This window comes from Hyperolius riggenbachi, chromosome 4 (genome assembly GCF_040937935.1).
Source record: "Hyperolius riggenbachi isolate aHypRig1 chromosome 4, aHypRig1.pri, whole genome shotgun sequence".
NCBI lineage: Eukaryota > Metazoa > Chordata > Amphibia > Anura > Hyperoliidae > Hyperolius > Hyperolius riggenbachi.
Genome location: NC_090649.1, coordinates 232,813,651 through 232,826,134, shown reverse-complemented (window position 1 = coordinate 232,826,134; position 12,484 = coordinate 232,813,651). Strand labels below are relative to the sequence as shown.

At 40.4% G+C, this 12,484-nt stretch overlaps 1 protein-coding gene across 1 annotated transcript in view; it reads left to right on the top strand.

The window, feature by feature from the left end:
- LMBRD1 (LMBR1 domain containing 1) overlaps window positions 1–9,229 on the top strand; it is a 289,978-nt gene extending 280,749 nt beyond the window's left edge. Inside the window, exon 16 of the mRNA XM_068281447.1 lies at window positions 6,281–9,229. Coding sequence (XP_068137548.1) covers window positions 6,281–6,394 — 114 coding nt within the window. The 3' untranslated portion in view covers window positions 6,395–9,229. The remainder of the gene's footprint in view (window positions 1–6,280) is intronic.
- Window positions 9,230–12,484: the final 3,255 nt, after the last annotated feature.

Below are 12,484 nucleotides of genomic sequence, written 5' to 3'. Positions count from 1 at the left end.
CCTATAAGTTCCTATACCTGTTGTAATGTGGTCTGTCTTACTGCAGCCTTTCCTGGTTGCACAATGGCTGTATTATCTCTGTTATATAATCTTATCATCTTTCCTCTGATGGCTTTTTCGGGCTCAGGCACTCAGGCAGGAATGTGCTGCTCTACTTGTGATAGGATAGAAGCTATACACACCCTCTCAACGCCCCCTGAAGGCTCTGTGTGCGTCACAGACTGAGCTCCTCTCAGCCTATCGTACTCTGGTTAGCAGCCATGTCTTTTGTTTGGAAACACTGCCTAAAACTGGCAATTACAAGCCAGGATTGCAGCAGGGAGTGTCAGAAACAGCACAGAGGGGCCCAGGAGAACATAATGAATAGAATGGTATGCTTTTTATTGCAAGAATTTTAGAGTACAGATTCTCTTTAATGCTGCCAGAATCTGCGGGTGTTGGGGTTAATAACTCATCCACCAACAACCCCTGTTGACTTGCCAAAGTATCTTGAAGCTCTCTGGCCTGCATTGCCGCAATGCAGGTGGCCACAGAGCTTCAGAACACTTTAGAAAAACAAAAAAAGCCTCCGTGGTTTTGCTGAGGGGGGAAGAGCTTCAAGCATCTGAGTTACAGGTAAGCAGATGAGTTATTAACCCTACCAAATGCCGATCCTGGCAGCATTAAAAAGTAACTGTCAGGTAAAAATTCAAAATCAATTCTCCATTAGAAGCTGTTAAATAAGTAAAAATGATGTTAACCAGGCAATACAAAAGTTTAAAATCCATTTCACTTTTTTTTTTACCAATAGATTATTAGTCCCCATGCCCCCTGGCTCTCATGTCGTACGCTGCCGCAGAAGAGAAGTTGTGATGCATGCTAATTAAGCCTGATTGGCTGAAGCCTCTGTCCCTCACCTCTGTTCTGCTCTGATTGGCCGCCTGTTTTAGTCGCACTCACAGCTGGTAGGGCGCAGGGAGGCGGGCCAGTAGCTGCCCCTCCTGTTGTGTGCCATGTCTGCCTACCTCTTCGCACTCCTGCTGCATCCCCCTCACCCCCCATCTCCCTCTTGCATCTCCTCTCCGCACTATTAAACAGCGAAGCAGGGAGGAATAAAAGTAGCAAGCACAGACTCGCCTCCATATAGTTCCAGGTGCTGGAGTTCCTGTCTATACACTCTGCCCTCCCTATTGCCAGCGGTAGGGCAGAGTGTATAGACGGGAACTCCAGCGCCACCTTCAGCAGATGAGTCTGCGCCCACTGCCTTTATTCTTCCCCTCTAAGCTCTATAATAGTGAGGAGAGGAGATGTGAGGGGGGATACGGGGGAGGCGGATGCCAAAGTCTGTGGGACCCAAGATGGCCCCTGCTATGAACAGTATTCTTTTCATTTGACTATATAAAATACACTGAAATCAAAACGTGGACAGTGCAATACATCTGTTATGCAAGTAGAGCAAGTAATTATTTACTTAAATGTTTTTGTTTTTTCCCTGGCATAGTATGGCTGATAGTTGATCTTTAACAAGAGAGCCTTACATTACAGGTTTAAAAGTTTACACTCTTGACACTCTCTTAAAAATAATTCTTGCTAGGGAGACCAAAAAACAATAGCCAGATAAACTACCACTAATGCAAAGTCTGAGAAATCTTCACGTGTTTAGGGGAAGTTTAAAGTATTAAGGGCCAAGAGCGGAAGTGGTTAAGGAACAGTTAGGTAAAAAGACATTTGTTGTTCTAAATGTTTAATGATGTGTGTAATTTCTCTTCAGGTTAAGTTATACAATAAACGTGTTGCAAAGGAGGTGGCTGTCAAAAAAAAAAAAGTGAATTTCATGCCACTAAGTCATTAAAAAGTGTTATTGTAAATTAGCCCTACAGCGGTGGTTCAGTAGAGAATAGTTGACTGTCATTCTGCTTCAAAATTCAATGGATAAGCACAGAGACATTCACACTACAGTAGTCCCCAGGCACTACATAGAGTAAAATTTATGTTACAAGGAGTAAAGCTGCATCTCTTCTATGCTGACCAGATACAGTTAACATTTAATTCATGTTTTAACAGAGGGACCATATTAGAATAAAAATAATTAAGAGCATATTAAAAAGGGAGGTAGTGGTGAACTTGCCTCCCCAAGGCAGACTCAAACTGTCAAATATCAGCAGAAAAGTTCTTTAATTGGAACTCCACACATGCAACACGTTTCCTGGGCATACACCCTCTTCATCAGGCTATAACAGGAGCAACTATTATCTGAGTCTTAGCCAGTATAAGCGCCTCTACCTTCTGTCTCTGTGCTTATCCATTTAATTTTGAAGCATAATGACAATATTCTCTACTGAATCACTTTTTAATGACTTAGTGGCATGAAATTAACTTTTTTTATTTTTTTTGACAGCCGCCTTCTTTGCAACACATTTATGGTGCAACTTAACCTGTATGTAATTCTGAAGAGATATTGCATACATAAAGTGCACAGGAAAACCAATTCATAAAGTGTGCCTGAGGTGAACCTCACTTTGAAAGCCACATGCTTGCCTACGAAGAGGGAAACCTCTGCATCCTGTAGAGGCTTCCCATGCCATCATCCGATCCTCTGTTTCTGCTCCTGGACCCGCATTGTCGCTTTGAAGATCCGGGCTGCGTACCTCTCCAGGAATGAGCACGTACAAGCCTGCATAAGCCGAAACCGCTTGTGCTACTGCTCTGACAACCACGCTCATTCATGAAGTCCCGGCATTTAAGGTTCACAATCCATTTAAGAATACGTAACGGATTTTGGATTTAAACTGAGATATCAGAATGGTATTCTTTTCCCCAATAGAATTGTAGAATCATGTATGCTGGTTTTGGTTTTCCTATTCTGTAGATGCAAAAAAAACAAAGGGTTGTACAGGTAATAAAATGTCACACTGTCTTTTAGGACCTATCCTATTTGTACAGTGAGTGATAACATCAATCACTCGTAGACAGCTGGTCTATAAATTGTAAGAAGGCCAAATCAGATCTTTGGCTTGGGTTATTTGTGGGAGAAGCTTTGACTGTTGAGGGGGAGGGGGGGTCTTCTGTTTATTATTTTTTATTTCACTCTATTATTTCTCCTGACAAAGCACTCTATTATTTCTCCTGGACTGTATAACTCCACTACACCTGCAATGTATATAGTATGCATCCTTTATTTTGATTCCTACCATTTATACCTTATCTGCCTTCTATGACTGCTGTAGTTGTGACATTGCAATGCGTTTGCTGACTAATGTTACCTACATATGTGTCAGTTTGTGTGAGTGGTATTCACTACTGCAACTAAACATTTTATGGATATACTACAACCCTACCCCGTACGCTCAGTTGCAGCCACCCTGTGCAATCATGCTCAGCCCTATGTTTAACTGAGGGCCCATACACTGTGGACTCCTTCGGTGGGAATAGCTACACCCCACGGCCTAGACAGGCACAAGTGGGGGGGGGGGGGGTCAGCAGAGACTTCCCCCAGTTGGTTTGTCTGACCTCTCCTCTCACTCACGATATGTCATATGTTTGCAGACATATCAAGGTTTGTGCATCTGTAGACCTGTGCACCATTCACATTATCTCTCCATTACCAGCTGGCCTTCTTACAATTTATTGACCGGCTTTCTACGTGTGATTTACGTTATCACTTACTGTACAAATTTTCCTGTTAGCTAGTATTGCTATCCTCACAGTTGCTACAGGCAATATGTACTCATTTATGGCTGTGAACTAAGCCAAAGCAGGACATTATCTGTGTAAATATTAAAGAACCACTACCGCAAATCATTTAATTTTTAATCACCTCACAGTAGATACATAAAGTATACAAAGGCCTTACTGTGTCATTTTTTTTTTAATTTCTGACATGGCCCTTTAATATGCCATATATTATTGTAGCTTGTGTCCGTCAGCCCCTGAAGTAACCCTGACGGACTTTTGTCTGCCTGTCAGAAAAACCAGTGATGGATGTGTAATGAGCCGTGTAATGAGCCGCTCTGGCTTCAGTCGCCTCGGCTCATGATGTACTTGACTAATTAGCCACTCCCTCCTCCATTCATTCATTGAAAAAAGAGGGGCAGAGAGAGGCAGAGCCGAGGGGACTGAAGCCAGAGCGGCTCATTACGCGGTTCATTACACAGCCCATCACTTGTTTTTCTGACAGGCAGACACGCGGTGAATGGCTGGAGAGGGAGAGCGGCTCATTGCGCAGCAGAGTCTGTGCTGACAGCTGCCTCCCTCAGTGCCTGCGGCATGCCTGTGCGGGGGTCCTTCGGGTGATGATGGGGAAGACTTGCAGCGCGAGTGTTTATTATACAGTTTGGGCAGTTTGGTTTAGTCCGGCTCTCCCTTTCGTTTTATCGTTGTGGTTTTTTTTTTCTCAACACCTGACAAGGCTCCCCCTGCTATGGCTTTACAGTTACAAAAGTCCGTCAGCGTAACTTCAGGGGCTGACAGACACAAGCTACAATGATATATGGTAAATTAAAGGGCCATGTCAGAAATAAAAAAAAAATGACACAGTAAGGCTTTTGTATACTTGATGTATCTACTGTGAGGTGATTAAAAATTAAATGATTCGCGGTAGTGGTCCTTTAATGTTGCTAAAAAGTATTACAGCTTTCTGGTGTATTTTGGATTAAATTATACAGTAGAATCTTTTTTTTTTTTGTTTTGTTTTTTTTATAGTAAATTTCAAGGGGCCAGGCCAAGTAGTTTACTATATCAGAAATTGTTATAGTGTAGACACATAGGGCACATAGTGTACTGTGTCTTAATTCAGTCAATAATTGGGAGTCTTTTTTTTCTTTTCAATGCTTCAGCAAGTGAAGGCTGTGTGTAAGCTAGTTAAAAATGCACAGTGCTCAATATGCAGAGATTTGCATGAAACAACTTGTACAGGTCTCAACAGTAGATGCAGCTTGCAGTCTTCAGCCCATGCAGCGGTCTATGCTGTTGAGGTAATACACATATGCCCAGAGTGGCATGCAGATAGTGAGCAGGCTACAAGTGGCTACTGCCCACTCACGGCTCATTGGTCTCTGATGTATTATGCGTGTGCCTACCTATTTTCCACCATAGTCTGATGCAAAATACCGCCAGAGCCATAAAACAGGTTTACTATAACCAAACTTATATTGTATCCAGGTTTGCTATACCAGACGTTACTCGCATATACTTATAATGGTGCTTGGCCAGGGCCTTGACGGTTAGTATACTATACATCAAAGGTCAGCGCAGGTTTAGAAAGTCATTATATGTAGGGAATGGTAAATTCTTCACCACAATATATCAAATGCTCAGAGGTAGTTATCCGCCAAACATCAAAACTAGAAAAGGCTTACCAGCTCCCAACAACCCACATTATAAGGTTGTAAAATGGCTCAGGTCACAGATAACGTCCAGGGAACATCAGACGTCGTGAAGATCCAGTGGACATCCGTATGGAGGTAAAGTTTCAGGAATTTATATAGGAAAACAAAAACGGCAATATCTAAGCGTAACCCGTTTATTTAGATAAAATTTCTTTAAAAGGCAGTAGATATAAAAGGTAGGGAAGGTAACAGGCGGCACCATTGTCTATTGATCTACGATTGACCATTACATGCGCGCTAATCTTCCGGGGTTCCCTGTTTATGGGCTCCGTATGTGAGTTATCGTTTTTATATCTACTGCCTTTTAAAGAAATTTTATCTAAATAAACGGGTTGCGCTTAGATATTGCCGTTTTTGTTTTCCTATATAAATTCCTGAAACTTTACCTCCATACGGATGTCCACTGGATCTTCACGACGTCTGATGTTCCCTGGACGTTATCTGTGACCTGAGCCATTTTACAACCTTATAATGTGGGTTGTTGGGAGCTGGTAAGCCTTTTCTAGTTTTGATGATTGGCGGATAACTACCTCTGAGCATTTAATATATTGTGGTGAAGAATTTACCATTCCCTACATATAATGACTTTCTAAACCTGCGCTGACCTTTGATGTATGCCTGACTTCTGAACTTTTGGACATTGTTCTTCTCAGCGGCGGTTCCATTGTCCCTTGGCGCCGATATATTTGCTACTATATATTACATTCTGTCCTGTTATTTGGCTGCCTTGGTTTACATGATCTGTATTATTATAGTTAGTATACTATACTTGAATGTTTACTACATCAGAGTTTACTATAATGAGATTTTACTGTATTATATACTAAAATATAATTTCATACTTGAAGCATAGAAATGGTTTCATTCTTCCACTACTTGTTTCTCACAAGATGTCCTCTTCATTGCAATCATAGGTTTTCATTATTGGACTAATTGTATCCTGTTGCAGAGGAAAGAAATCTGTTATAGAAGGAGAAGTGGAGGAGGATGATTCAGATCTAAGCGATGATGAACTTCCATATATATAAATGAAGAATGTGTATTGTCCCGCTGTTCTTTGCAAAGGGGATTTCACACTGAACTAATGGATGTAATTTTTCAGCTATGTCTTGGGTTGGTTATTGAATTCAAGCACTCTGTAAATATAATGCATTTAATTTTTTAGAGCCTGATAAATAATTCTAAAGTGTACTAATTGTATGTAAAGATAGAAATGTAAGTCATCCTAAACCGCATGGACATGAAACTATGCACTCAATTTTATTGCTGTGAATGATAAAACTGTTGATGTTTCATATTCAAGTAAATCTGTTATGAAGTTAATGCTCTAAAGCTAAGTTGACCTGTCAAAATCAGGTACTGCATGAAATGTCCAGGACACTAAAGATACAAATGCTGTCTCTGAGCTCTAGAGTCATTGCTCCAGGACTTTTATTCCTGTCTTTTGACTTAATTGATTCAGCACATTGCTTTCAGCTATGCAAGGGAGAATGGAGAGCTTTGTCTTTGTAGCTGAAAGCTGGGGTTTTCAAGGTCATGCCATATGTGAAGGTTAGGTGCCTCTCAGGGACTACCTACCTTAGCTTTATAGGGTTGGGATATTTTTACTTTGAAATTTGCTTTGCTGCATTAACTTGTTCCATAAACATTTCTAATTTAAAGGGGATTAGATTTACAACTTAGTGATTTGTGAAAGCCAGTTCAGTTTTTTTTGTTATTATACTATTTGGACTACCAGTCTGGCTAATTGTAAGGGTGGCAATTGTAAAGGTGGCAGTACTTAGTTTGAGTTGAGTCAGTTTGATTAGTTGCCAGGCTAACAAAGTAGACTACACATAAGTCACTTAGCTTGCATAAATATAAACAAGCCACTTAAAGCTTAACTCTGGGAAAACTAAAAACTTTCAGTACACAGTATTACTATGTATAAAATAAAGTATACACGTTTTAGATTTTGTAATGCATCAGCAAAAAGAAAAGTTACAGACAGCTTGTCCCTGTGTTTTTTCGTCCATCTTATTGGAAAATGTAAAGCAAGTGACTCATGATGCCAGCATAGCTTTCTGATCGCTTCTGCTTCATTTGCATTTTCATGCATCCCACAGCTCTTTCAGCGACTGAACATGTGAGCTAGCAGCATGAGTCCCTTCCTTCAGGCTTTAAGATAAGACAGTCAGGAACAAAAAATAAAAGCTTTCCATACTATTTTGCTATAGAATTACAAACCCTTACATGCACTTTCTTGTATTTACAGGTGTATTATCTGCTGAAAGTTTTTCATTTTTTGTCTGGAGTTCTACTTTACATCTTAAAGGACTTACGAGGTGACATGTGACATTATGAGATAGACATGTGAATGTACAGTGCTTAGCATACAAATAACTATGCTGTGTTCCTTTTTTTCTTTCTCTGCCTGAAAAAGTTAAACATCAAGTATGCAAGTGACGGTTTCTGTCTGGGTCGGGACCGGGTCGGACTGGGTCAGACTATAGCATAGCCCTCAGTGATAAGTAATTACAGCCATAAAAAAATGTTTCTGTCAGTAAATCGCTTTTAAGAGCAGGAAAGAGATAAAAAAGGTAAATAATTCATAGATTTGAGCTCTGGCATACTGCAATGAATGTGTCATTGAGCAGAGACAATGAAACAGTAAAAACTTAAAAACTAGATTTAAATATAAAATAAAACTGTGGGATATCTAAAAAAGTGATTTTTAGGAGAAGTAGGATAGATATAATTGTTTTTCTCAGAAGTTTATTTTCACCTCGTAAGTCCTTTAAAGTTAATTGCCAGTATTGATGTAGTTGTAGTTGATACAAACAAATGTGTATATTTTCAGCAAAGATTTACCAATCCTCTGTTGGTACTGTTGTCTATGGACATGACTTAATTGTTTTTCAAGGAAAGGGGCTTGGTTGTGGATGCTTAGCCACATCACTTTCCTAATTCTTCAAGCAAGTCAACCAACGGAAAGCTCCAGGTATTATAATCTGGTTGCCTACACAAATAGCAACTCAACAAAGGCTGCTATTTGCATACTGCAAGTAAAGACATGGCAGAACACATGTGCCTGTAACCAAATACTGATATGTTTTACTGCCTATAGGTTCACTTAAAGCAGGGGTCTCAAACTCACGGCCCGCGGGCCATTTGCGGCCCTCGATACAATATTTTGTGGCCCTCGCCGGCAAAAGCTTCCTTATAGTTCGCTTCAGTGCTCCCAAGTAATCCGCCGCATCCCCGCCGCTAAACAAGGGCTGCAGAGCCCCCAAATCGCCCGGGGGGCAATCCGCCTGCATTTCCTGGAAGGGGCAGAGCTTTCAGCTTCAGCTCTGCCCCTCCTGACGTCAATCGCCGCACGGATCGCCGCCTCTCCCCGCCCCTCTCTGTGAAGGAAGAGTGAGAGGGGCGGGCAGTGGCGGCGATGTGCCACGATTGTGAAATTCCTTATGCGGTCCAGCCTCATCCTGACTTTGCCTTCTGCGGCCCCCCAGGTGAATTGAGTTTGAGACCCCTGACTTAAAGTATTTAGGTCTGTTGAAACTAGGATAGTCCATTTATCTTGCATGAAGAGAGCAGTTATTAATATGAAGCTCTTTAGTTTGTGCAGCTACCACTACAACATGTGCAGCTGTTGGTATGTACTCAGATATCACTAGGGTTACTTGGATCTACTCTGTTGGCTTTGGTAGTGGAATTAAGATGTTGATCTGTTAAACTCACTACCTTAATATGCATCTTATAGTATTAGATTTATAAGTCTGTAAATCTTTGTTTCCTTTAAAACTGACGAGTCTAAAGTTGTACATTGATTTTTTTGTTTGCTTTTCTTGCTAATAAAGTGTAATATCTCAAATGGACAATGAATGCTGTTTTTGCCATTAATTAAAAATGCCATTCCCAGATATCTGATAGGGTCCGTTTCCACTATCGCGAATCTGCACACGTTTTCTGCACGCAGATTTGCACAACCAATAGAACTTAAAGGGACACTTAAGCCAGGAAAAAAATGAGTTTTACTCACCTGGGGCTTCTACCAGCCCCCTGCAGCAGTCCTGTGCCCTCACAGCCACTCACTAATCCTCTGGTCCTCCGCTGCCAGCTAGTTTCATTTTTGCCAACAGTCCCGTCAGGACTGGCCACGCGTAGCTTTTTCTGCATTCCCGACTGTAATTAACGCTATTGCGGGCCGCAACGTGTACAAAAATACGCGTTGCCGCATAGATATGTGGCAACACGTAATTTGTGAGTACAGGTGAGTACTAATTTCGTTTTTATTTAGAGCTCGGAGTCCCTTTAAGGCAGTGTTCTCTCCAGTATCTCTAAGATGAAGTATGAAGTGGTGCAAAATATTTAACCAAATTCATAAAAGTGGTCAGTCAGGAAAATTCAGTCGAAAACTATCCATATAATTGGGTTCTGTATAATTGTTTTAACATTTCGTAAACTGAAGACAAAGATATCTCTAAAAATAGTAGTCATAAATACACAACGTGAACAGCTTTTATTAACCTGCATCTGTGCTCTACTTAATTAAAGAAAACCTAGCTTCTTAACAATTAAATACAATCTATCCAGCAGTGAACTCTCCTTGTGAGGTGTCGATTTTAGAATTGTAGCCTTCAGTAAGCAAGTGCAGCTGCAAACTGGAAAATCTACACAATCAGAATCTAATTCTGGCTCTAATTCATATTCTGTAACCTCACCTTGCATATGCATAGATATTGCAAATACTATTGCTTAAGCAGGTTCATAAGTATAAAAATAGTAGCCTTAATAAATGTTTTTTTTTTTCCAGCAGGCTAATAATACCTAAGGTAAAGCCAATGCAAAGGTTAATAAACAGCTGTTTCCTAGGCTAGGATTGTCTAGTCGAAAACTTCCATAACGCTTGCACACGGTACAGCCATGTCTATGATTATGCTGGCAGGGTGAGACCTTCACTATATAACTTCAACCCAGTGCAGTTATTCTCACTGGTAAGCTCCAGGTACAGCCATTTGCCAGACCATTCAACAGAAGTTTGACCCGGATGCAGTGTGATATCAAACCACCACAAACCTTGTTCCTCACTACAACAAGTTGTATGAAAGGGGGGATGGGGAATCATATACAGCGTTAACCACTTTAGGACCATAGGCTTACACCCCCCTAGTGATCAGGCTATTTTTTACAATTCAGGTCACTGCAGCTTTAAGGGCTCACTGCAGGGCCACACAACTCGGCACACAAGTGATCTCCCCCCTTTTCATCCCACTAACAGAACTTTCTGTTGGTGGGCTCTAATCGCTGCTTTCAGAAATAAAATCTATTTTCTAAATTATAATAATAAATAGCAGCCTTTTTTCAGCTGCATGATGACAAATATAAAATATTTTACATTTCTTGGTGGAACCCCTCCCTTCCTTTCATATTGCTGGGACAGAATCCCGCAAACTGGTGAAGGAGATAAAAAACAAAACACAGGCTGCTACTGATGATGTCACAGGGGAGGTGATCTCAGCTTGTGTGAGATTTCACATAGACGACGCCCCTGTGATAGAGGGTAGCAGATGACAAACACACCCATGATCTAAAACCTCCTACTAAGCTCAGAAGTAATGGCTGCCACCTGTATAACCCTAATTATGAAAAGAGAAAGGTGAAAAGCATGCACTGAAATGCTCATAGGCTTGAAGGAGTGTTTATTTATCTTTGTATGTGTCAGAGTGGTGCAACTAAATATTTTGAATGAAAAAAATGTTTGGTTTGGGTCCACTTTAATGTGATTTGTTTGTCCATTTTCAAACCGCATAAAGTAAGCATAAGAGACCAGAAGGTTTTTTTTTTTCTTCTTTTTGCGGACTTGCAGAGGGCTCCCCAGAATCTTCCTCTTTTATAGTTTAGTTTTGTCCCTGATCTGATATAAACATGTTCTGAGTGAAAATCATTGTGTTTGTGGACAGTCATCACAAGGCAGTGTATTCTGTATTTCAGGTATATTTGCTGCTTGAATTTAGAGGTTTTAGCACATTTGTTAAGCAATGTTACCTCCAGTCAGGCCAATGTACCTGCTTGAGACTTTAACGATATGTCCTTGCTTTATGAAAAAATCCTTTTAAAAAAAGGTTGATGACGCCAAGGATTTTTCTCAGCTGTAGCACTAACTGTGATGTAAAAGAAACCAAACCACTTTTTATGGTTTGCTAAAAATGCCCTTTTTTATGTTTCTTAGACTTTAGACTTCACCATAAATTGTTTTATTTTTCTGTATAAAAATGTTCACAAGATTTATTACAGTTAATGCTGCTCGCCCCAGATATCTTACTGCATATGTTATGTGTGCTCCCAGAAGGATGGATTGCCTCTGGGGGATACATTTCATACTGGAGTGCGTTTCACAAACACCTACTCTTTATTATTTTAAACAGTGTTTTGTTTAAATACAGCATACTTGAAAAGTGTACACTAATGTGTATGTTCTCGTACTATTTAAAGCATAAGGTGATTTATGCCAGCAGGTGCAGCAGAGCAATTTCAAAATTCAAGTGCATTTGATATTGTTAAATAGAAAGGGTACTAAGCTGCAAGTATTGGAAAGAAAACCCAATATGTGACTACTAAACAAGAGCTGACTGTGCATTAAAGAATCTACATTTCTAATTGGAAGGTCACTTTCTGCCATGCGTATCCACGGTTCAGTGCTAGAGAAAGCTCGAAGAAGTAGTAAAGAAGGTCACTTTCTGCCATGCGTATCCACGGTTTAGTGCTAGAGAAAGCTCAAAGAAGTAGTAAAAGTGATGCAGAGCTCCAGCTTACCAGTGCCTAAATCTAAAAGCAGGTTTCTAATCCTAAATGTTCTACAATCATCATGATCTCTGTGTTCGTTTACTTACCCATAAGAGTGCTCTGAAATCACAGGTATTCATAAATGTACCCAAAGCTGACATGCTTTGTTATGGTTAGTGCTGGCTAGCGTCGGCTGACAGATTTATCATTTCCTTTACTGTTTTTATATAAGTAAGTATTAGAGATGATCACCAATTTAAAATTAATCTACATGGGCACTGCTATTGTTTGTCAGCATGATCCATGGCAGTTTTCTAAATCCTGTCAATTCTTTGTATTTATCTGCTCAC